This window comes from Protobothrops mucrosquamatus, unplaced genomic scaffold, assembly GCF_001527695.2.
Source record: "Protobothrops mucrosquamatus isolate PMUCROS unplaced genomic scaffold, P.Mucros_1.0 scaffold1398, whole genome shotgun sequence".
NCBI lineage: Eukaryota > Metazoa > Chordata > Lepidosauria > Squamata > Viperidae > Protobothrops > Protobothrops mucrosquamatus.
In genome coordinates this window covers 416,231-442,973 of record NW_015387583.1, presented here as the reverse complement: position 1 = coordinate 442,973, position 26,743 = coordinate 416,231, and the positions used below count along the sequence as shown (strand labels likewise).

The following is a 26,743-nucleotide window of genomic DNA, read 5'->3' as shown; positions in this document are numbered from 1 at the left end:
TATTATTATTATTATTATTATTATTATTAAAGTCCAGCCTATCTTGAATTTCATTGACTCTTATCTACCGCCAATTTGCTTTGATCATTAGTAGTTCAGATTCTTGTGGAAAACTTTAGCATACAATAAACCTATAGTCATTTGAACCCCCTGGCTTCCTGATTTCTTGCACCTGACAAAAAATGAAATAAAAGCAGATAAGAATGTTTATAAATACTCGTTTAGTCATGAAAAAAGCTCACTCATGCTATCAGGATCCTAGACATCATGGCAAAGCCAGGTTTTTAGTACCTTGCAAAAAATCAGCAGGATTGGAAAGTCTAATTTCTGGGGGGGGGGGAATGATGTTTCATTAATTAATATGTTAATTGTGAATTTGGAGAACTAGGTTCAAAGTCCAGTCGTAACCAGAGAATTTCATTAGCTCCTTTTAGGTTACATCATAATACTCAGTACTGTTCACTCCAGAAGTTTGTCTTGAGAATAAAATGAGGGGTGGCCCCAGCACCTCAGAATAAAGTGTCATCATATAATGTAAAGAAAGAAATTAACCATCTAAAGCAGTGGTTCTCAACCTGTGGGTCGGGACCCCATTTGGGGTCGATCAACCATTTCATGGGGGTCGCCAAGCAAGGCTGTCCGCCATTTTTTTGTCCGCCATTTTTTCCCCCCTTTTCCGGCGGGTGCCTTACCTCTCTTGGGCTGGGCCAGCTGGTGTTCGGCCTGCTCCGTCTCTGCCGCTTGCCAGCTACGCCTCGGCCAGCGCAGGGGGCGGAACCGCGCATGTGCGGCGCTCCCGGGCAGGGAAAGTCCTCGACTTACGACCGGTTGGGTAGTCCTCGACTTATGACCGGTTTAGTACTCAACTTACGACTGGTTTAGTCCTCGACTTACAACCGGTTTAGTCCTCGACTTACGACCGGTTGGGGTCGCGGCATTAAAAAGGTTGAGAACCACTGATCTAAAGGCCCAATTAAGGGCTAAACAGAGCCAGAGAAACAATTAGGCTTGAAAGCCGGCTTTTGGGTTGGTAGGTCAGGGCTCTCAGCTGAATGAATAAATGCACGTATCCTCTTGCCAGCTAAATGGAGAATTGTTTACATGTTGGAAGATTTGCTGAGCATTTAACATTTCTCTTGTCTTCCCGTTCTCCTCACCCCCACTAATAGATCAGCTCTTACGATCAGCAAGTCAGCATTCTGACAGCAGCGGCTTTGCAGAAGATTCTTCCACTGACTGCTTTTTGCTCAATCAACTGCAGGTAAATTTCTTGGATTGCTTCATTTCTACTTTCCCCATTCTAAGCAGTCTGCAGTGTGGGCAAGGGGACCCTTCGGCATTCCTGGAGGAAACATGGGAAAGGTCTTGTTTTCTAGGAATCTAATTCAGTAACAGGACGTCTCTTTTGCACCTGGATGGTTGGATTGAGCTGCAACAGAATCTTCTAGCTACAAAGAGCTGCTATTTCTTATTTCTTTTCCACTGTGATTGCAAGATGTAATCCTCACTCTCCAGATACAATACCAGCAGCAGTATAAAAATGCAGTACTCACAACTGCCTATAGCAGGGGTCTCCAACCTTGGCCACTTTATGACTTGTGGACTTCAACTCCCAGAATTCCTCAGCCCGCCATGCGGGCTGAGGAATTCTGGGAGTTGAAGTCCACAAGTCATAAAGTGGTCAAGGTTGGGGACCTCTGGCCTATAGCACTGAATAGGGAAGAGTCTTTAAAAGCTTAACTTAATCAGCCAAATATTTCTGGAAATGCCAGTTTATTTTCTTGAACCTAAAAGTTTATGCCATGGCTTTGTAAATTTCTTCGGGAAAGAGCACTGAGTGACATTGAGGCTGCTACCAAGTGGGCTATGTTTCTGCTGAATACCTGCCACATAAATCGGAATCAACAACATTTTGCTTTCTACCCATTTTCCATACTCTTGTATTTTGCTTGGTGAAATACTGAACAGAAGCATTATGACCTGCAATTCTTGGTAGATGACTCACTTTATGACCCATTAAGCTTGGAGATGCTCCAGCGGAAACCCATTTTATATCAGTCAAACTGAAGCAAGCAGATATATCACTTTAGAGCACGGTTGCCCAGCATTTTGACTTGCCTATTATATAATATATATATATAATAGTAAATGGATATAACTAACAAGCTTCCTTTAATTTTAATATTTTTTATTATCTTGTGGGGCTGCATTACTAACTGTCCAGGGCCGGATGCGGCCTGTGGGCTGCAGGTTGGACACACCTGCTTTAGAGCAGTGATGCCAACAAGAGTGTATGGACCTCCTTCTTATCCTATGCAAAAGCCATTCTTTGAGCCCAAACATTTTCTGCCACAAAGCAGGCCCCCATTGCTCAGGATAAACAAAAGGGGACCAAGTCAGTGTCAGGACAAATTGAAAGGAAGGGTGAAAATTATAATTAAGTTGCAATTTTTTCTATACCAGCGTTTTTCTGCTTTAGAGAAAGAATTCATTGGAGTAGTGAGGAAAGGAATTTTCTTTGCCCAAGGGTAGACTGGTAAAGGCAGATTTCTAAAGAGGCTATGAGACCGAACAGCAGATTTATAAAAAGGATCTAAATAATTTTTAAAAAGGAATTATGTGGTGTAATTATGAATGAGTTTACTCAGACATCAGATCTATTAAATTCACTACTTAAGAAGGATTTGACATCACTGTCAAAATCAGAAACACAATAAAAAACATAGGAAGTATACTTGTTTTTTAAATTGTGGATTTACTTTTCTTGCCTTTGGCTTGTTCCCTTGACTATCTTATACTAAGAGAGAACTTCCCATTCCACTGCAGTCATGCAAGATTTGAACACACACCGAGAGAAAGAAAGGGAGAGAGAGAACGAAACACCGCTATCTCTTTGGATTAATGTTTCTCTTTTACTCCCTCCCATTCCATGGATGTATTTAGGGCTGCAGGGTCTGTGTGTCCTACTTCCTGACTGTTACTTCTTTGTCTTAAGTGCGCTTGGTTTCCTGCTTCCCTGGAGTCGATGGCATAAATAATGGCTCTGCCTGATGCCTAATAAAGAAACCAGGAGGACAACAAACAAAGTGTGTGGGCAAAACCGAGACTGTAGAGCTTCGGGGACTCCGTGTACCCAGTTCCTCTTTGGAATGGGAGATTGTATAACTCATGTGCGGTGCTGAGGACACAAAGGGAAAGGGTGGAGGCTCTCTGTATTCAAAGACAAATAACTCCTGCCTGCCAGACTTTATTGGTAAAGGCAGACAGAAGAAGGCTCAGAAGGAGGGGAACCTAAGTTAGCAGAAGGGCAAGAGGGCCGTCCTTCAGTTCCAGTCTACTTGGGACTTTAAAGGTCGAGAGCCGGTTAAATAAATAATGAGTTTTGGAAATTGGAGATAAGCAGGGTTGGGGAAAGTAAGTGCCTTATATCGTAAGCTTCCCTAGAATTTCCCAACCACCCTTTAGATAATGTCAAGATTTCTCAAGTTAAAAGTAGATCTGTTTTGTTTTTTACAAGTCTTGATAACGGTTACCAAAGTTATGACAATGATTTCCAGATTTTCATACCTTATAGCCTCCAATATCTTTTACAATTAAAATTGGGAATACTTTTTAAGTTGGTTTTTTTTTTAAAAAAATGTTATTAGTGAAATTTAACTAAGAGAAATAAAAGCAATATACAGGTAGTCCTCGACTTACGACCATAATTCTGCCCCAAATTTCTGTTGTTAAGTGAGATATTTGTTAAGTGAGTTTTGCTCCATTTTACAACCTTTCTTGCCTCTGTTGTTAAGTGAAGCCCCACAGTTATTAAGTTACTTAACATGGTTGTTAATCTGGTGAATCTGGCTTCCCCATTGATTTTGTCAGAAGGTCGCAAAAGCTGACCACAGGATCCCGGGACACTGCAACCATCATAAATATGAGTCAGTTCCCAAACATCTGAATTTTGATCACATGATCATGGGGGTCGTAACTGTGAAAAGTAGAAAAGCCACTTTTTTCAGGTCCGTTGTAACTTTGAACGATCACTATGTTGTAAGTTGAGAATTACCTTAAAAAAAATACTGCCTATATATTTTATACGCGGCCTACTGATCGCCTCACTGCAAATGCAGTTGCAAAACAGTGATTTGTCCAGGAGGAAATGTCCCACGTTGTGCCTGTCTGAAAAAATTCTCTGAGATGGAGAAATAACTTGTCTTGAGCAACGAAAGCTGGGTCCATGGAGGTTTAAAGAACTGCCTTCCCTGAGTTTCTGTGAAATTGTCAGAGGCAGCCAAATGTGTAAGCAGCTGCCTGGAGAAAGTAAAAAAAAAAAAAAGGAATCCCAGTGAACAAATTAATCTTGAAATAGAATTGCATTGTTTAACAAGGTATGCTGCGGTTGTGGTAGAACCACCTTTTTCATGTTGATGAAAAGAGGCGAGCGTTCTGTTTTCTATTATAATGTTATTAATCCTTCTTTCCCTCACACCACCCTGTCTCCCATGTGTTCTCCTCAGGGGCACGACTCGCTGCAAGCCATGGGAAGCAGCGCTGATAGCTGTGACAGTGAGAACACTGTGAAATCCTATAGCGAAGAACTCAAGACGCCAGTTGCTGAGCCAGAGTGCTGTTTCAGCGAGCTTGATGAGAAATTCCTCCTCTTGGAAGTGAAGCAACAGGGGAAAGAGGTGGTATCTGAGGTGGGTGGAAGAGGCCAGGACATGTTGGAACGTCAAGATGGACTCTCTTCAAGTGGCAAAAAGGAAGAGTTTGAGAGAGCTGGCTTAGAAAGAAGAAATGAAGTTTCTTCAGTCCGTGAAGCAGAATCTGAAGCATTGGATGAAAGCAGCGAAGAGAGTGATGTGGATAAGAGCAGTGAATGCGAGTTCCCTGCCTATAAAACTCACCATGTTCTCAAATCGCTATCATCTCTAGAAAGTAGCTGTTCCTCTCCTTCTTCTGTGGAGCTGGTTAATGTTGCTTTACAAAGAGCCCAGAGAAAGGACAGTGTGCCTTCCAATCCCAGAACAGGTCGCCCCCTGCTCAAATCAAAAGACCTTCTTTTTAAGAATAGGCATCACGTCTCAGAATTGGGTTATCCTCTGAGACGCTCCCAGTCCCTCCCAACTACACTTCTCAACCCGGTGCGAGTTGTCTCCTCGGTGAATCTCCAGCTAAATCCAGGCAAGAAAATGGTGTGTGGCCCTCCTTCTTTCACATACAAGTATGACAGAGAAGATGATCCTGAGAAAGAGAATACCCCAGAAGAAACGTCCTTTGGAGACGTTGACAAGAACTCTACTCCTGTATGTAAATCTACCCTCCACATTGCTCCAACACCCATGAGGAAGGAACCTCCCCAACCCATTGGAAACAAGGGGCCGGATGAGTTTGCTCGTAGCAGAATTCAAAGCTGCCCTTTGCACCTCCCACCATGCATGTCTCAGTCATCGTGTTCTTTGCATTCTCTCCACTCTGACGTTCCAGACCTGCACTTCCAGGGCCACATGAGGACATTTAGTACACACAGCATCCCAAGCACCCCTGGCTCTTCCTGTGGGGGATTGCCCTCCCCTTTTGGCTGCCCTCATATGTTGAGGCACGTTGGACATCCCCACCGGGTTCATTCCATAAACTCCCCCTCCACTGTTGAAATGCAGCTGAGACGAGTGTTGCATGAAATCAGAAACTCTTTGCAAAACCTTTCACAGGTAAGGGAAAGTGGAGTCGGTTGCTATAATCCAGTCCTCCTCTGTTCTAGAACCATCCATATATGCTGTATTGCAATGTCCATCTTCACCACCATATGGGGTGGATCATTGTGCATGATAGGAAAAATTGCCCAACATAACATAAATTTTGTAGCTTAGAAGGTGAAATAGGGTAAAGCATATTAATGGTTTAAGGCTGACAGGACCAAGGGGAAAGGAAACCTGCCATTATTTTCTTACTTAGATGCATACTCTTTGATATCAAAGGAATGTTAAGCAGAGCTTTCCTATGTCAATTATTGTGATGCTAAGACGAAAGGATTTTGGCTCAAGAACAACCACCAAACTAAAATTTGAACACCCAGATCTGTATAAAACGCCTTTTCCCCAATGGCTTACACTGCCTCTTACATACGCAAATTAAAGTTAAAATATATAAAAAAGTCAAATTCTTTAAGAAGCATGTATTTGAACTTTTTATTTTTTTCCTCCTTGGAGAAAAAGCATGCATCAAGTACATTAAAGAGGATGAAACATAGCATGGGGCAATATATGCCATGCAAATTTCTAGACAGCATTCATGAAACTGAAAAAAAGGGGCAAATGTGGGAATTCTGGGATTGTGGCCCATGTTTTGTAATGAAGACAACTAACCTGAATGTTTTGATTATTGTATTTTACTTCTCTGACTAATACATTTTCATTTAGTATGACAGCCTTCTTTTAGCAACCTCCTTCCACAAAGCATGGCAACATTTTTCTCTATTTGTACTCAATATCTGTCATGCAATATCTCTGTCATATTGCAGGATGGTTGCCAAAGGCTTATGTTTGGGAGGGAAGTGTTGGAGAGATTTAACCTTTTTGAACATACTTTTGAATATAAAATCTCTCGTTTACATATAATAGAACTGAAGAGGCATATTTCCCCCCCCTATGGATTGTCAAGCAGAAAGTGAATAGAGTTAACTAGTTGTATTGTGAAATCCATTGACTAAATGTGAAATTGCTTTTTCATTCTGTTTATGGAATGTAATGTTTTTTCTTGAAATCTTTCGTTCGTAAAGCCCCAGGGTATACTGGCCTAGCCACGTTTAAACAACTCTAGGGGAGTGTCTGTGTGTAACCTATTTCACAGATAAATAACTCCATGGGTGGTGTTTGTTGCTATTTAGAGAAGGTTGGAAAGGGTGGAGACGGGTTTTCAATCTAGAACTATTCCTTTGCTTAGTTGAAAAATCCTGCAGCTACCTGTGAAATTGCATCAATTCAAGTGAGGGGATGCTATTTGTCTATATGTCCAAGTGCTAGAACTTCCTTGCCTGTGTCACCACATTCTTTAGAAGTCTAAGATTCTGCAATAGAGGCAGAGCCAATCTGAAGGGTAATCCCACATCTGCAAACAGAGAAGGAATGTTCTGAGGGACGGGCCTCGATTGGAGGCTGAGGATCAAAAATCTGTTCTTGCTTCACCATAGTGGAATTCAGCCATCAAGTTGGGTTCTAGAAAAGCATAAAGTGCAAGACCCATCTCTCGTTCTGTAAGTCCATGACTCATTCTCACATTGTCTGCTGTGTCAGGGCTTGACTGCTAAGTTGCCTCTGGTGGGTTAAAATTAACTGACAGGCGTATGTTTGTTTTCCTCTCCCTAGAACACTATGATGAGAACTCATGACTTCACTGGAGCTTCTTACAGTACTCAGAGATCATCCATTCTACCTCTCTATGAAGTAAATGACACTTTTCTTCCTTTCATCCATAATAGACAAGCTTAGGAAACAGATATAAAGATGCCATTTTCCAGGGTGTCCATGTTATCTGTATGTATATACTTTTGAGTGTATATCAATGAAGCCTTTTTGTGATGAAGTTTAGCTGGCTGTTGCCTTCCTTCTCAAAAATGAAAAATGGTTTGCTATATGTTTTGGTTGTACTTTTTCATATAAGTAATCCCCGGTTAAGCACTACTCATTCAGCAACCATTTGAAGTTGCAGTGGTGCTGAGCAAGTGGTACGTGCGACAGGTCCTCAAAAGTTCCAGCCATCATAGCATCCCTAAGGGTACATGATCTTGATTTGGGCACTTGGCAACTGGCTCACACTTATATTAGTTGCAATGTCCCGTAATCACGTGATTGCCCTTTGTGACCTTCCCTGCCAGCTTCCCACAAGCAAAATCAATGGGAAGGCGGTAGGGAAGATAACAAGTCTCTCGGGTAAATTACTCCTACCACTTTCTATCCCAAGGAGCCCTCTTTAGAGATCTCATACACCCCAGCACATATGCCCCCTTGCCCACATTCCACATTGTATGCCTGTCTGCCTGCCTAGCCATGCTTGCACGGTGCCACAGCTCCTACCCCCACCCCCCCACCCCTGCTCAGTCATACTCCATTACACTCACCACCCACTGGCCTGCTTGCAAACCGCCCTGGACTTGCGATTTCCTGCTGGCTTCCCCAGCAATAAGTCGCAAGTTGCAGTCATGTGAGGTCCTCACCTAAGGATGGCAGTGGAGACTGCTAAGGTTTCCTCACTGCTAAGTGAGGTGGTCACATGACAACCCACTTTGCAACTCTGTTGCCTAATGACCAATATTCTGATCCTAATTACCATTGTTGAGTCAGGAATACTGCACTGAGGTTATTTTCATCTTCCTCTTTCTGAGTTTTTTTCTGGAATGAAGAATTCTTTAGCAGGTGCTGGGGGGAAAGAATGTCAGCCTATAAAGCAGGATTTTCAGTTTTTTTGACATCTCTCCCCCCCTTGCAGTCTTAATTAAATGTCCCAGGAGAATATGTTGCCAGGATATTGTCTTTCAAACTGGAGCTCAAGTGTGTGTTTGGGTCTGTTTTTCTAGAACACTTTCCAAGATCTTCAAGTGGTGAGAAGGAACCTAAACCTCTTTAGAACTCAAATGATGGATTTAGAATTGGCCATGTTGCGCCAGCAGACAGCTGTTTATCAACATATGACCGAAGAAGAGAGGTAACTGTGGCATTTGTGTCAATAAAGAATTCTTCCTACTTTCTACTTACTAAAATCCTCCCATTCATTACTTTCTCTGAGCACTTTCTTTTCCCTTCTAGGTATGCAATCTTGAATTAATCTTAAACATGGTTCTCCTTCTTGTTGTCCATCTAAACAAAGTAAAAGTCCCACTGCTCGCCCTCTGCTCCTACAGTGTTCTGCTTTTGTTGCTAAAACAACTTTTTGTGATCACCACTGATGTCAAATTGCAGCAACTATTCTCACCCTGCATTTTCTTTTCCCACCATCTTTCTCCTGCTCATTCTGACTGGATCAACTTTTTGTCCTTTGCTATGATCTCCTCTCTTGGTAAGTTTCTTTCTCTTTGATTATTCATCAGTTCAAGTTCTTAGTCTTTTGGATTTTGATATTTCCAGCAAGAAAGATCCCAATCTTGTGAGAAACCTTTTTATATCCATACTGGGTTGGATAGTATGTATAGTATTCGTGCAACTATATTTTTAAACATACTTATAATCAATCATGACTGGAAAAATGAAGCAGATTTCGTTGTCAATTAGATGCCACATAAATTCCTGGCTGTAAACTAGACAATTAAAAAAAAAATTAAAAAAGGCTTGTAGAAAAAAAGGCAATGGCCAATAGCTTTCATTTTTTTACCAAGAAAAATGCCTGGACATGTTTAAGAAGTGACCAAGAGTTGAGTTCAGCTTAAGAGAGACTTAACCTTTTGTACAATTTTTAAGATTCTGCCCTTCCAAGTTCTCATACATACCATTATATTATATTACACCTGCAAAGTACATTTAGCTGGAAAACTGTGAGTAATCCCAAGGCTATCTGCTTTTGGGGGCTAGTTATTAATTTAATCTGAGTCACTCCTTTTTATTCACAAAATGTTCTAGGAGGAAAGCATAGCAATATATTAAAAATGTTTCATAGCTACTTAAACATCCCTTCTTAAGTTAGCCCTTTTTAATTTAGCTTTTGTGAGGTCTACCAAGTTGGCCCCATTATGAATTGAAACCCTTCAAAATATCAAATATCAAATCCATTTTTTTCTGCAGAAGTTGTCCCCTGACGGTTTGAAAATGTTGCCTGGATTGTGCGCCAAATTACATCTATACTATTGCTTAATCCAGCACATTCTCTCCTTTATGCACACAACTTATGGTCAGCTCTCTTCCTTGTGTCTGTAATGTAGATAAGGAGAATGAACTTAATGTAGGTGAAGTTTATGAAAGACTTTTAGTACAAGAAAGAAATTCAAAGAAATCGTGAACGTAATTATAGTAAAGGACACCTAACAAATTGGACGACACTATTTATAGTAAAATAGGACTTAAGACAAAATGTTTTGGACTTAGGGAGAGACTGTATTATTGAGTCCTAACCGTAGTATTCTTTTTTTTACAGATGTAGCATAAGCCCTAAATGTAAGGCTTAATAAGCAAAAAAAAAAATCCTTCTAAAAAACAGTCCATGAAACAAAAAGAATCTTGGACATATCTCTGTGTCCTTGATGGGGCCTCATCCACTTTACACCATCATTTCCTCTTATCAGCATTTTTATCCTTTTTTCGGTGCAATCACCTGGATGAAATGCTGGTGATGTTCTGGGATGTACTTCTAACTTAAGATTTTTTGGGAGGCATTAATTACATGGTCATGATTACCTTCACCTTGGACAGTGCATTATGAAAATAATTCTGGATCTCTGTTCTGTAGAAAACGATGTCTTTGTACATACTGTAGGCAAATACAGTATTGAACATTAAATATTTAGCTTGTTTAAACAAATTTAAAAGCTCAAGTCTGTTAGAATTAGGCAGATGAACCCACCTGAGTTTACTCCAGCTCTTTTCACTGATCTCTTCATGTGAATGTCTATATAGTCTTGCATGTCCCTGGATTGACAGGGTTGGTAGGTTCCTCAACTGTTTTAGATGATTGTCAGTATTTCTATTTGTTATGGTCCACTCAATGAGAAAACTCTTTTTGACCCACGGAACTTGCTTTTGATTTAGGTATGAAGCTGACCAGCTCCAGACTCTGAGGAAATCGGTTCGAATGGAGCTTCAGGAGTTAGAAATGCAGTTAGAGGAACGTCTGCTTGCTCTTGAAGAGCAGCTTAGGAGCATGCATGAGTCACCACCTTACAGACAACAAACCTTCATGGTGGGTATTGTGTTTGGTCCTTGTCTCAAGCATCTTGTGTCTATCAAAAAATGTACAGTTGCTCAATACAAAGCCAAGGTGATGATATTAGCCTGATCATTTCTACCCAAAGAGGTACAAATTACCCGCTGCCTGATGAGAAGAAGCCCTGTCTTGATTTGATCTCATTAAAGACGCAACTTCTATTCAAGCAAAGAATAATTTCAGGGTAGCTTCTGCATAAGGAAAGTAAAGCTGCAGTGTAGGTGGGAAGGAAAGTTGATGCTCCTGCCCCACCCCCAGTTTTTATTCCGCCTCCAGTCTGTGCAGCTGATGAAGTGAGCAATTTGTTTTGGGCTATGGTGACTGCAGGTGGATCTGTGTTTCATAGCTTAATAGATTTTAATATTGGGAACATTGGCTGGAGGCAAAATACAAAGTAATATTAGGAATGTTTGGGCAGCCCACACAGATGAGGAAGACGTGCAGATTCAGATTCAGCTCATTCTAAGGTTATTTTTCTCTCGGTGTAGGCTGAAGAATCTGGTAAAATGCTGGCTGTCAAGGACGTCTATGCACCGAAAGAACAATTTTACTTTAGGACTACATCTGTATTAGATTTAAGCAATTCTAGTAATTGTCAAGTTAAATAATAGTCAATACGTAATGAAATGATCCTAACGAAGGGTAAGAGAATGAGTTATTGACGGAACACCTGGTCAAATCAAAAGAATTCAAGAGACCTAAGAATTATACCTTAAAAATGGAGCACAGAGAGTTTTATATAGGGAACCGGAAGAAACTAAATTATAGAAAATATGATTCATAGATGGATAGCTTAAGCTTTTATAGATAGTGTAAATCTGCGGAATGCACATTTATCAAATGTTGCCTTTAATACAGACAGATTATTTTCCCCCCTGGAAGAGGAACAGTCAAATACGAGAGAGAGATGAAAGAAGCTGCGGGGGTTGGGGGAGATGGTTGGGGTGAGTGGGTGAGAACTTAATTGCTTATGACAGTGGTGGCGAACCTATGGCACGGGTGCCAGAGGCGGCACTCAGAGCCCTCTCTGTGGGCACGCACGCCGTTGCCCCAGTCTTAGGCCTTAGCTGCGTTTTATAAAATCTTTTCACTTTAGGCCTCCACCTCCACAAAAAAAAAAAAGGTTCAATCAATCAGTCAATTTTAACTTCTCACGGAAAAAAAAAGATCTTGCAAAGTTGGAATTGATTGATTGAACTTTTTAGTCCCACCCAGTCTGCTGTTACCACTGCAGCCACACCCACCCAATGGGCCACACCCACCCGGCACCCGACGATGCATAAGTGGGTTTTAAGTTGCAGTTTGGGCGCTCAGTCTCTAAAAGGTTCGCCATCACTGGCTTATGATGTATTAAATAGTTTTCTTTCTTGCTACCTTTATAGAAAAACGATCCTTTTTAGTTCTAAAATAGGCTTCAGTTTTTTTTCATTACAGGTAGTCCTCAACATACAACTATGCGTTTAGTGACCGTTCAAAGTTACAGCACTGAAAAAAGTGACTTATGACCATTTTCACACAACCTTTGTAGCATCCCCATGGTAATATGATCAAAATTGGGGCGCTTGGCAACTGGCATGTGTTGGTGATGGTTGCGGTGTCCCAGGCTCACGTGATCACCTTTTGCGATCTTTTGACTAGCAAAGTCAGTGGGGAAGCCAGATTTAACAACCATGTTACTAACTTAACAGTTGCGGTATTCCCTCAACAAGGGTGTATTCCGTGGCAAGGAAGGGTGTAAAATGCAGTTGTTCACTTAACAATTGTCTTGCTTAGCAATGGAAATTTTGAACTCAATTGTGGTTGTAAGGGGTTAGGGCAGGGGCTCTTTTATGACTCATGGACTTCAATTCCCAGAATTCCTGAGCCAGCATGGCTCAGCATGGAAACCTCTCCCTTTTCCCTCAGCATGGCTGGCTCAGGAATTCTGGGAGTTGAAGTCCACGAGTCATAAAAGAGCCAAGGTTGCCTTCCCCTGGGTTAGGGTTACCTGTATAATGCTTTTTCGATCACCCTTATCTCAAAATGCATGGGCAAGTAAACAATGTTTAATCCCCCTCTCCTTTCTCTTCCCTTCCAGGGGATGTATGGAAGCAGAAGCATTGATAATTTGTCATGTCCTTCTCCGTTGAATGTGATGGAGCCAGTAAGTAATCCTGTGCAACCAAAGCAGGAATGTGCAGAATTACTAATCAGAGAGTTGACTTGGGGGGAGGATAAAAAGCAACATGCCTCTCTTTCATTATGATGCAGGACTATGCATAATGTCATGGATGTGTATAAGCAAAATACGAAACTAAGGTGTTCTATTTGATTTCAATTGTAACTTAGCAGATAAATAAGATAAATGCTGATAAAAGTGGGTGTCTGATGATTTAGAGGCTGATATCCAGTATAGGATTTCACTTGGAGGAATAGGGGTGATTGAGTTTATTCTCTTTCCCATCCCCCAATAAACACACGCTTACTCAAGCTGATCCTGAAAGTGAGGGGAAATCCTCCATAAGAAGCATTTTGGAAACACTATAAAAATATTTGTAAAATAAAGGGAATCGTAAAAAGTCATCAGAATTGAAACACAGAGTTAGAGGTTGAGGATTGTCAATATAAAAAGATGCTTTAGGCGTCTTATGGGAATCTGATGACTAGTTCCTTGCCATTCCAAAGTAGTTTCTGGAATTTTTTTTAGAAGGCAGGATTTTCCGAGGTGCCTGGGTACCCAGAAGCCAATCTCCTCTCTGAGACAAGATGTTCGTAGAAATCTCTCAGAAAAGGCTCTCCCCATAGACCCTGCCAGGCAAAATTCTCTAGCTAATGGGATCCATAGCACATACTTTGTGCCAGTCTAGGCAGGACAGATCAGTGTAAATGTAGACAAGATTTTCCTCAAGCAACCTAGGCCCATGCCAGTTATTACTTTTATTAGTGTTGTTACTCTTCATGGAAGGTTTAGGGATGCAGGGTTGTTGTCAGGTAATTTAAAATAAAGCTTATGACCCCAAAACAAGATACTATGTTTATGCTCTTGTCTGATTCTTTCCACTTCCTGAATTCCCAGGTTTCTGAACTCATTCGAGAGCAGTCATCTTTGAAATCGGAGTTGGGGTTGGGACTGGGCGAACCCGGCGTGCACACTCCTCCGCCTGAAGGCTCGGAATCTACATTTGAACCCTGCGCCCATTCTGATTCCTCTTCGGTGTGTTCTAGTCAAGCCAGCCGAAAAGCCCGTGGGCGGTCATCTGAAAGGGGCAGGCCGCCCAGCCAAAAGGTCTACCGGGCAAGCGTAGCCTTGATGCCCTCTCCCCCAGCAAGAGCAGGAATTGGGCAGCTGTCAGAGGAGCCCTGGACATCCAAGTCCACTGTGGAGCAGACACTTGAAAAGTTACCCCTTGGGCCTACAGCTGAGGAAGTGTCCAAGTCTGTGGAGAATGAGGAACTGCAGCAAGTCATTCGAGAGGTGAGGACAGAGGTTTCCTACAGGGAGGATTGTGTGGGCTTGCTTATGCCGTCTCTCTCCCTTTAAGTCAGAGGTTTTCCCTAAGTTCAAGTTGAAAATTAGTAGCTAAAAATGGGCAAGAAGAAATGAAACAGAACAAATGGATTTTGATGAAAGGGTGAGAACATCTTGAAAAAAAAAAAAGATACTGACCAGCTAGTCAATTACAACTGGCTAATTGCTTATTTTTTTAAAAAATGTAACAGTCAACTAGTCAACTGTTTTTCATCCACTAAGAGATACTAAATGGATACAAGTTTTTTCCTCCTTTAGTAGCAGCCCAGAGTTTCTGGGGAGAAACTGTGCAGAAAGAAGGAAAGCTGAATTTAACAGCAAATGGAGTGAAAGAGGCCCTCTAGTGCAGGGGTCCCCAACCCCGATCCGTGGACTGGCAGCAGTCCACGGCAAGCCAGAAACTGGTCCGCACAAACAAGCGAAGCCCCATCTGCAGAATGCAGGCAGAATGCAAAACCACACCCCCTCCGGTCTGCAGAAAAAACCTCTCTCCGTGGAACCGGTCCCTGGTGCCCAAAAGGTTGGGGGCTACTGCTCTAGTGGAAACTTCTATGAACCAAGAGTTGCGAGGATATAATCCTAATAAGTGAATAAATAAACATGGCTGAAAATCCTATATTTTCTATTCTGCATATGTACTTAGCCCTTACTAACTAAGCAGAGAAAGAATATTTGTTAATCATTAAATCAGCCCAGTATGGACCTACCCAATTTGATTGTTTGAAGTGTGAGAATCACTTTAAATAAAATTAAAGGAAGACTTTTTTATATTCTTAGTTTCAGAGTATATTCACATAATTGGAAACCGGCAATGCTTAAATAGTCCAAGCATGATCTATATTCTCCAGTGGCTTTTTCTAGGATGTTAGGCCATTTTTAGTCATTTGTGGTTATTAGATTTCCAAGGATTTGTGGAAGTCACAAATTCTCAGATCTTTGGAACAAGTTATGCTGTGCCAGAGTATTAGTCCATCAGGCACTGAGGTATGTTTCCTCCACCTGATGCTGGAATTCCAGAAAATTCAGCTGCATGCAACCATATGCTTTGTCTGCGCCCTTACCATTATATAACTAATACCTCATTGTATTTAAAAATACGATTGGTCACTACAAGGACCTTCAAGCTAAGAATTTTGGTAACTAGTTGAATGCATTTCAGTCTCACAGAGGAGACCCTGCATAGCTTAATCAATGATTCAAGTCATTTTGATTTTGGATAGCAAGAAAGGCCTGGTGAGGGGTGCACTACTCCAAAATATAGTCTTAGCTGATAGGGTTGATTGACTGTTGCATGTTATTCATGCAAATTGTGTGCACATAGGCTGATTCCTACACAGGTAGAAGACAGTCAAACTATCCTAAAGACATGAATTAAATGCACATTTTGATTGGTGTTATGGTATTAATGGCCATCCTTAGAGATTGACCATTCTAACTTTGAGATACATTATAAACATCTGCCACTGATTCACAATATTCTGACTGTTGTTCCTTCAGTTAATTCTGTGAGGCCAAGCTTAAAGAAAACCTGACACGACCTGCCTTTCATATAATTTCTTCTCGGTGATGGCTATGCCTAGCCCTTCTTCAGATGTGGACATAATGGTATAATTAAGTTATACTGTATGAAAAAATGGCTAAAGTTTTGAAAGCGCTCACACGGGTTTGCCAAAAATCTCATGGCATTTAAGGGGTGAGTGCTTTAAGACATCAAGTTGCGTTCACGCAACGGGTGCCTACTAGTGGAGATGTAGTGGACTGTCTGAATTTCAAACAGTTGTAACTGCGGCCTCTTACACATTTCTGTACAGAAGTTCCATTGAGTTTTCTTGGTTGCTCTCCAGGTAAGTGGGTGGAAGGGTACAGCTCCTGTCTTGCAAATTCCAGAGTTGGTCAGTTTGCTGAATGTCGTATGTGTTGCAGGAAGAGGGGGTGTTGGGTGTGATGTGTGTCACTGTATACTCGAGACTCATAAATACTCAAAGCTTTAGCCAGGCTTTGTTTGCTTTTAAAACAGAACGACTCTATTGCAGAAAGCCTTATTAATATGCATTCTTGATACTTGTTCACAATGTTAAGCTTACGGTGTATTGATGATTTGTCTCCTGTGTCTTTGAATTATTTTCTTTGCAATGGGACAAAGTGAAGGCCTAACAAAAAAAACAGTGTTTCAGAGCATTTTTGAGTGGCCTGTAATGCGTTTGAGCTTTTGACCTCCATTTACTAGAATGAAAAAAAAAGCCTTCTGACCCTTCAGAATAAATGAATACATTCCTCCTACAGAAAAATATTAAAAGCTAAAGAAGTCAGATACTGTTCTGTCTTGGTTTGAAAAACTTACACTCTGACCTTTTATTTATGGAATGGAACAAACCACAACGAAAATATAGTAAAGTCTTTTGTGAGTGGATTGATACTGAGGAAAAGGACAGTCTGTGATTTTTAGTAGTTACTGTGAAGTTTTTTCAAGACTCTGGTGCACTATTGCAAGGGATAATGGATGTTTTATTGGAGAAAAATAATGTCCATGTGCTGAAACATCTCCATTTCCTATAAGCTTTTTCCAGAAGCAGAAAAGCTTTATTTCATGTAAACAGATTATCCTTTGTTGTGCAGAGTATTGGTTTTCAGAAAATATGGGAATGTGATTCTCTTCTTCTCTGCCTTCCCCCTCTCTTTTAATGTCCTTTTAATATAGTCAGCTATAGTTTCGGGTCCCAGGTTTGTTCTTTAGAATTACTTTCCAGTAGAAAAGTTGTACGCCTTATATCTCACAGTGCAGACGTATCTCTGAACCAGCCAGCAAACTTCAGTGCTGAGGGCTTACAGCTTCCTGCCAAGGTCATACAGGAAGTCTGACTGTTATTAAGTTAGGAGTAGAACACAACTTGCCTCTTCTCAGAAAGATTCATCTCTTTCTTCGGTCACCCACTGTACTAATTCAGGAAGCCTTTTCAATGATAATTTCCAAATGTACTGATGATTTCCATTAAGTGTACTCATAGTCTTGTTGCTCTGCTACTCTTGAGTATCTTCCAGAATCAGTGGGGCTAGAACTAAGAGCCTTTGATTTTGAAGACAGCCGCTCCAGCCCTTCTCTAAAGGTCGTTGAACACTTTATCAAAGCAGAGAAACACATTGCTGTGTGTCAGATGGGTCTTGCTTGGTGGACAGAGTTAAATGGAAAGGGCAGACTTGGCGAGATCTCTTCCATCTTGACTGTTTGGATAGAGATAGGCAAACTGGTGCCATCCAGTTGCTTTTGATTACAGTTCCCAAGGGTCCCCAATCAGGATCACATCTTTCATGTCCAGGGCAACCAGCTTTGTTTTTCTCGCTCAAAGGAAGGTTATTCCTGGACTAACTGGAAGAGAAAGAGGGAACTGGTTGAAAACGGAATGTGCTAATTTAGTCACTGACATTATAACTGATTCGCACATAGTGCTGTGCCAGGCTTTGCGCATCGCATACAAAAAGCTTAATCATGATTCGGAGACCATAGCATCTGGGATTATACAACACACTAAGGCAATTAAACCACACAGTGATTTATCCTCTTATATAAATCTGGTTGGTGTTGTAATTGGATTATCCTGTAGCTATCGGTGTGCAATATTTGTTATAGCAAAAACAGCATTGAAAATTTGGGGATGCAAGGCCACATCACATGAGGGGGGGGTCTTTGTTTTTTAACTGTGATATGACTGCTTTAGGGCTTATAAACTACACTGTACCTCAGAGTAGTAGGAAACTACTGTTAGTTTTCAGTGGCCTTAGTCCAAGGAGCTCAGAGGGTGAGAGAAAAAAAAGGGACTTGCCCACCCTGTCTCACAAGATAAAAAATACAGCAGAAAGGTGTTTAACTGATATGGCTCAGGAAATCTGATGCACTGAGTTCTGGTGCATCAGAAGAAATGATGTAGTTGGTCGTACATGGAAAACCCAGCCATTTTGTTCACTATGGAACTGCTCTGTTTTTTTGGGTGAGCACGAGAGCCATTGTGTTAACACTTCCTCCAAATGTTGAAACTGCTGAGACAGGTGAAGACTGAGCAGGAATTATGGGAAAAGATTCCCACCTCCTCCACTTCACTCCGAAGTAGGGAATAAAAATTGAGGAAAAAAGGATTTCCAAATCAGAACCTGTGAGGCTGGTTGAATTATATAGGTCTGTATAAATAAAGTATCTGGTAGAGACCATAACTTAAGCTGTGATTTATTTTTAGATCAAGGAGTCCATTGTTGGTGAAATCAGGCGGGAAATTGTAAGTGGACTGTTAGCAGCTGTTTCTGCCCCAGGCCTATCAACTAATTCTAAGCAAGAAACCCAGCCCTGAATCGGTACTACAGGTAAGATCTTCAGTTGGTTGCCTATTAGTTGACCTGTTTGATAAAAAGGTGAAGGTTTATACATAATACATAGGAGATTTCTAACATTTAAGTAATACGGTCATGCCCTATCTATGAATCCTGTCAAGTCAGCATTGCTTTTAAATGGCCAGTTTTTAAGTTCCCTTTGAGTGAGAAGAACTGCATTAAAACTAATAACGCCAGACTGAGATTATCAGAAATTGGATTTACTCTGTATAAAACAGACTAGCCTTAAAGACACAATAGCAACAGTATTTTCCTCTGTGATGTGGTTCTTCCTATGTATTTCTGTATACTTACATAGCTGGAAATATTATAGAATGGAGACATAGTCCACCATATACATGTTGTCTCTCACCTTTCCTTTGTTTCTCACTAAGGGACTGTAGTTAACAGAGTGCTTCTTAAAATATCTACATAGAACATGCCCGAGCCGTTCTTTGCAAATAAAAGCAATTTTCTCTACCCATCGAGAGAAACATATCCATCATTACTGATCTTGACTGGAGAAATCCACTTTTAATTTTCTAGATATGTCAGAATTCCCCAGAACAAAGTTAGTAAATCACATGTAAGGGGAGTACTAGAAACCTCTCATTTAAAATTAAACCACGGAGTGTCCTGTTGATTGAATAAGTTTCCAAAGCCCCCTGTCTGCAACTACTCTTGAATCCAAGTATGGATTAAAAAACATGATTTTTAGAATATTAACGTATATCCCATTAGTACTATAAATAACCAGGCATTTATCTTCCCGACTTCACATAATGTGTTTGTTTCTTTTCCCAAGGGTTAGCCTGTGATCCAGAGAGCCTTATGGATGCCTCCTTTTGGGATATGTAGATGGATGCATCTGTCTGCTCTCCTGATGCCAGAGGAGACTGCTGTTGTATGCAACAGTGACTTGAGTGCTGCACGTCTTCCCATTTCAGGTCTATGTACTAAGATCAAGGCACTTTTCATCTTACTGATGTGCGTGAATGATCAAGAGAATTGTGATTATCTTGCAAGCCTTAATATTTATTTGCGTGTTCCTCTTGAGACTTGAAGATTTCTGGACCTTCCCTGGTTATAAATAGCCTAGGATTGTTATAGTTTCAAACAACAACAACAAAAGTCCCTGCTGACCTCTGTGAGGTACTTAACTGTGCAATAACTGTTTCACTTTGAGAGCTTGGGGTAATCGTTTCCACTGCTGTTATCAAGTGCCACTTAAAAAGAAGAGAAGAAGCTGTTGTACAAATGAATGCTTGGGAGAAGCTGCCGTTTGCAGAGAGTTTAGAAAATTACATGAATTTACTTAAAACTACTGCAGATGCTTACACTGAAAGCCTTATCTTTGTATAGTAGATAACTTTTTTAAAAAAAGATTTATATATTTTTCTGCTTTCTTTATCCTTCCCTTTTTTCTTGGGATATTTTTTTTTAACTTAATGTATGAACTACTCTGCAATTATATTAAGAGGTGGTTTTTAGCCATTTCCTCTGCCTGTTAAAACAAGTCTGGGGAAAAAAACACTAGTTTAAAAGGCAAAGCAAGTGGCATATAACAACATGGGCTTAGCATTAGACTGCTGTTATGGGGAAATTTTTCACTCATTTTTCTGCAGCCTAAAGAAAATGACATTCACCACATCCAATAAAAATGGAAGCAGGTGTGATTCTTAATATATAGTTTAATACAGTAATGCTCAAAAGTTGGAATATAGCCATGTCTTAAATGCTAATCAAACTACCTTACATGTTTTTTTTTAAAAAAATGTTTTCAGCTAACAAAATTAAGATTCTGTTAAATAATCAGTGACTCATAAACATGTAACAATGTTGGGAGAAGTATGTCAAAAAACTGCATTGGGAATATACACCCAAGGGCTAAATCCTTTTTAAAAAGGCTATTGTGCCAATAAAAATATTTATTTTGCCTATAGATGTAATGATGTGTCTTCTTACATTTTGATACTGGAGACCAAAATATTTAGAAGAATTTGGGAGTCCTAATTTCATCCATAACTTTGATGCCATTTAGGAGCTTTGTGTTACGATGGTTAGAATGCAGTATTGCAGGCTAACTCTGCCCACTGCCCACTGCCAGGAGTTCAATCCTGACTGGCTCAAGGTTGACTCAGCCTTCCATCCTTCCGAGATTGGTAAAATGATGACCCAGATTGCTGGGGGCAATATGCTGATGTTGTGAACTGCTTAGAGAGTGCTGTAAAGCACAATGGAGCCATATATAAGTCTAAGTGCTATTATTGTTGCTACTCAATTCTTCCTTATTGAAGTAACTTTAAACAGTGACTCCTACAAATTTACTTGACCTTCCATAGACTCCCTATCACCATGAGTGTGTCTGCATGGATACATAATAAAACCCAAGCCAACGGGATGACGTTCTTGGATAGAGTTGCCCAACCTCACGAAGCAGATAATTATTGAATCACACATACTTCAGTAAGGAGAACCTGCTATCCTCCAGAATTTGCTAAACCCGCAACTCCTTACAGCTCCACTTAGAATGGCCAATGATCAGGAACTGTAATTCAACAAACTCCGGAGGAGTTGGACGGTCTCCATCCTGGTTACCGAGTTTGGCATTCTTTTTTTTTAGAATGATCATGTTGAGGACAATGACAAATTGCAGGAGCATGCTGCTCATTCAGTAAAGAGTTAGAAAAAATGCTTTATGTCTACATCAATCCAGGTTGATGCTATTACAGTATCAATATATTGGATTTTCTATCCAAGGCTCAATACATCACTAACTTATATTTCCCAAATTCCAAGTTTTCTACACTATGTGTCAAATTATTTTTGAATTTATGAAATACTGACTCTGAAAACAGAAGCCATAAGAAAGTTGCTATGGGAAGGGGGGGGAGGAGGAGGAGGAAGAGGAAGAAGAAGCAGGAGGAGGAGGAGAAGAGAGAGAGAGAAGAAAGAAAGAAAGAAAGAAAGAAAGAAAGAAAAGAAAGAAAGAAAGAAAGAAAGAAAGAAAGAAAAAGAAAGAATCCCAAGTGCTCTCATAATTCAAATATGGACAACTTATGAAACTATTTAGAACATAGTTTGGAGTTTGTAGCTATTTAATTGGTTGTTCCTTTGAGCTGAGAAACACTAGTTCACTGTTTTAACTATTTTGGGGAAATAAACTATGTTCCCTTGAATCTATAAAAAATATCGCCATTCAAGTACTAAGTTTTTATCCTTTGCATACTTGGAAAATGTTCCAGCCCACTTTCATAGATAAGAAAAATGATAAACTTTATTTTGACTGAAGTCTGATATTCCTCAAAAAACCAATATATCATCTTCAGAAACTTTAGGTTTTCATTTCAACATGTCCAAAGCAATTGGCTAAAATGTTACAAAGTGGAAAGTAATTTTTTTTAACTTCTGCAAGCTTGGTTAGAAACAAAACAAGAAAGGTTACAAAAGAGTCTGTGATGGCAGTTCTAATTCAAACGTTTACACCCAGCGCCCTTCTAGTATTGGACTAGAATGCCAATCATTCTCAGCCAACAAAATCAGACTTGATCATCTTAAGATGGCGTGCAGGACGTACTGTGGTAGGTATTGCTAAGTACAGAACTGATTCCTGGCTGAACCAAATATTTGCCAGCACATCAGATTCAAAAGCAAAAAATGTTTCCTTAGTTGGTAGGGTACAAAAAGGAGCTCTTTTAGTAAAAGAACCTTTTTAAAAGAAAAAAGAAAAAAAAAGAAATTAGATAATTTCTCTCAATTGTGTTCCCAAATTTTCTGAGATAACTTTTTTCGTTCAAAGCCCTGGACTGCCCCACTTTCCATGCTTTATTACTTCCTTTTACAGACTGGGCATATTTACATGAGATTTTTGCATCAGAGAATCAGCTCCGGACCTGTGTGCGTGCAAAGGTCAGCTAATTCTTATTTCTGGCTCTGCATCAGTTTATTTAAGATCATAGATAATCTGAGAGGGTTTTTTTTCGCACTTTTGACTCAGTGTTAGCTCATGTGAGCAGTTTGTTTTTCCATTGGCAGGAATTTTTACCTCACCCTGCTTTTAGGTCCTGGACGTAAAATAATCATCTTCTTGGTAGTCCTTGCTTATACTGTTATCATCATTCTCGTATCCACCTGCTTGAAATACTTGCATTGTTCAGAATTTTGCTTTTTTTGTACTTGGATCAATGACCATCCACAGTTCTGTATCTGCCAGATCATTGCCCCAGATTTACAAGCCAGTGATAATTAAACTTGTATTATCTAAAGCTACTAAAAATGGTGGTTTTTATTGTCTTATCTGCTTTCTTTTAATATATATATATACTAGCTGTACCCGGCCACGTGTTGCTGTGGCTCAGTCTGGTTAAATGGAAAAGAAAGAAAAGAGAAAGCACACGTTTCTAATATGTTTAATTTCACAATGCTTGTGGGTATACAATATTTTTTGTTCCATTGCATCAATTCCAACGCAATGTCACACGAAATAATTAAATCAAAATGAAAATAAATCAAAATCTATGAAAATTCAATTTAACAATGCAATCGGAAACATTGAAATGGAATCATAAAATTGGAAATTTGGAAATCGTAAATGGATCGTAAATCGGAAACATTGAAATGAAATTGTAAAATCGTAGCGTGTGTTGCTTTTACATCCAACAGATGGCGCTGTTTTTTTAAAAAAGCATGTTTTTACCTGTCACAGGTGTGACATCTACATAATATAGGTATATAAAAACACGCGCGTATTCGAATGCAACGTTGTGTCAAAATTTCAAAGCAATCGGTGAAGAACTTTCGGAGATTTAAGATTTTGAACAAACGAACATTTACATTTTTATTTATATAGATTTCCGAACATTTTGTTACCAGGCTACCCCTAAATACTTCAAAAATAATTAAGGATACAGTTGCATTAATGATTTGACTCATTAAAATGATTCTTAAAAGACTGGAATTTTTTTTTAAGGTTAGCATATCACAAATATGTTATACTTATGCTAGGTCCAAAGCACTTCTTCCAAATTGTTTTTCATGCATGCAGAGCCATAAAATACACTGGCTTTCCTATAGAAGTTCAAGGTATCATAAGTAATAGTCCTCTAGTTATCATCACAACAACCCTGGGATTAGGATTTTAAACCTTTAACTCCAGAATCATAGTCCAAAGAACTAATCACTTCAGTACATACATAACACAAATCTACATATGGTTTGTTTCTGATTTAGTGCAATTTCTGAATATACATACTGGCTCTTGAGTTATTAAGATATACAATGGTAAAAAGGAGACATGGCCAAAACACATGTTAGCTTAATGATATAATGGTTACTAATGTCTTCTTAAATTCTACAGTAAACGTGTGAAGCTGTCTTGATCTGCATTTAGCTTGGAATGGTGATTATGTTTTAACCTTTTGTTCCCCTTCTGGGGACTGGACCAGTTCCCATGCTGTTTCCTTTGCCTAAGAAATATGTACAAGCAGATTCCTTTATAGCCATTTTCTGCTTTGATTCATCGTCTTCGGTTACACGGTTAAATACCTCGACAGGTAGAGTGGTTTAGTTCGTTAAGACCGACCGCATGTTAGCGTCTGTAACATGATAACCCCGTAGGGTCACAATACGTTCACTTCCTCAGTAGGGTATCCTTATGAGACACTTAAAGTCGTCCTTAACTTGGACGTCAAACCCTTATAAGTATGTACCTTACTATAAGGATGCTGTCAAGCATTCTGTCTGACTGGATTGAATGAATTATGTAAGCACATAAGAATTTAATTGGTCCAAAGTCTAGGTATCTTAGAGAATACCTTTGCCCCAATAGTTTCTACCCATCCTACCTGGCAGGAGATAAGAGTGTGAGGGGACCTGATATAAAGAAAAAAGGGGGAAGGGAAAAATGGCAATTTGATACACGGTCAGGTCCCTGCTTTCACCAGAGATTGAGATGAAATGGAGAGCATTCTTAACTTTTATGGTAGGATGTTCTTCTGCCTCATAGTTGTAGAGATTGAGATGAAATAAAGAGCATTCTTAACTTTTATGGTAGGATGTTCTTCTGCCTCATAGTTGTAGAGATTGAGATGAAATAAAGAGCATTCTTAACTTTTATGGTAGGATGTTCTTCTGCCTCATAGTTGTAGCAGCCCTTCCTAGTCTGGGTTCAGTGTTACTAATATGTAACTTCAGTCTTCAATTTTTGATTTGCATTTGCTGTATTTTTTTATTTTTTTTATATAAAAAGAACACTAAAAAAAATTCTAAGCTTGAAATGTCAACCTATCTGAATTATAAATTCTCATTTATTTGAGGAAAACCTCATTTCTGAATTGAAAAAGTGGTTTGTTTGCTCTTCTACTATAAATCCAACATATAAATGTGGAGAGAAGAATCATTTTTCATTGTAGCCTTATATCCTATTCAGGTATTCCTCTAAAATTATATGAGGTAAATTTGCTTTGGCTCAATGAGGTGTCTTGAACTGATCATAACTGGGGCCAAAAGGCCATCCAATTGTTCTTCATTTTGCCCCCAATGTCTCAATCCAAGAAGATCATGCTACTTCTTTGTCCCTGAGCTCCCCTCATCTTGGCCTTAGAAGTGAGAAGGCAGTGTTGGTTTGTAAAGCAAATTGAGAAGAAGAGGACATTTCAAATGTGTCTTTGAAGAGCTCTACAGCTCTGTTTTAACTTTGTATAACTAAAGTACTGCACAGGAGAGAGCAAAGTAGTGATGCTCTTCCTCTAAATCTTTTTTTAATGCTAATTCTTGACATCTGCTGACTCCAAGAAACTGAACTGATTTTCATCATGGCACTATGTGTAAATAGTAGATTATTTCCCAATTAAATACATTAAACCAGAATTTTAATCTAAATTCCATGCCAGCAGGATGTTATAAACTGAACAAAAATGTTTTCAACATAAGATTGGGTCTATTTAATCTCTTATTTCTACAAATTGATTTTGCAATTTTGTTTGGGTTAAAGTATCAAGGCAGACCAGTTGTTATGAATAGATAAATTGTTAGAAGAATACCTTAATTTTCTCAAAATTAGGCATAGTACTGTACATAAGTGATGCCTGGCTTTCATGAAATCAGATATTCTGCCTTGAGATCCTGCTTTTTAATCCAGAGCTGATAGGGCATGGCAGGTTTTGTCTTCTTTGGCAAGGAGACAGATGCACTTTAAGCATCCATTATTGTGGCCATTTTTATGTCAGTATTCAGCCTAAACGCTGGTAGCAATTTTGAGGTCTGAAATGTGATGAGTCCCAAGCAGGATACCATTTGCAAAATAACAAGGAACACACAAGGCAAGAGACAAGGTACCAAAATAGAAAGGAGCCTAACTTCCTTGATTAATCAAAAGATCCACAGCAAATAAATCCTTCTCAACTAACAAACTCATGAGTGCGGGTAGCTGATGTTCTGAGACCTAGTCCCATCTTCCTTATAAATTATTTATTTTTTTATTCATCAAATTTACGTATCCATTCATCTCATCTCTTCTGACTCACAGTTACGGAGAGGATACAATTCCTCTGTAGGGTCTTGGCAGCCATTCTGTGCCTGGATGAAGCCAATTGGAGTCACCACTGTCTTTAGGCCAATTAGAGCTGGGTGAATAAATCAGGCAAATGCCAGTGGCTTATCCATTTTGGTCACTGCAGGCTTGCAGATTAAATATGAGAGATTAAATATGCTTGCAGATCAAATATGATTAAATATGAGAGATTGCTTGGGACTGGTTTAACATGCTCTTTCTCACCCTCAACCTACACTTAATAATAATAATAATAATAATAATAATAATAATAATAATAATAATAATAATAATAATAATAGTAAAGTTGGAAGGGACCTTGAAGGTCATCTAGTCCAACCCCCTGCTCAGGCAGGAAACCCTATACCATTTCGGACAAATGGCTGTCCAGTCTCTTCTTAAAAACTTCCAGTGTTGGAGCATTCACTGCTTCTGGA

At 39.7% G+C, this 26,743-nt stretch overlaps 1 protein-coding gene across 1 annotated transcript in view; it reads left to right on the top strand.

Annotated features, from left to right (window-relative positions):
* The window catches only part of LOC107292631 (protein ITPRID2), a gene marked incomplete at its 5' end in the record, with an annotated part of 36,927 nt that extends 16,232 nt beyond the window's left edge, over positions 1-20,695 (top strand). The window contains 9 exons of the mRNA XM_015821742.1: positions 1,170-1,261; positions 4,506-5,699; positions 7,353-7,430; positions 8,561-8,688; positions 10,719-10,869; positions 12,971-13,036; positions 13,949-14,347; positions 18,628-18,751; positions 19,563-20,695. Of these exons, the coding sequence (XP_015677228.1) occupies positions 1,170-1,261; positions 4,506-5,699; positions 7,353-7,430; positions 8,561-8,688; positions 10,719-10,869; positions 12,971-13,036; positions 13,949-14,347; positions 18,628-18,738 (2,219 nt within the window). The remainder of the gene's footprint in view (positions 1-1,169; positions 1,262-4,505; positions 5,700-7,352; positions 7,431-8,560; positions 8,689-10,718; positions 10,870-12,970; positions 13,037-13,948; positions 14,348-18,627; positions 18,752-19,562) is intronic.
* Between the last annotated feature and the right edge of the window lie 6,048 nt (positions 20,696-26,743).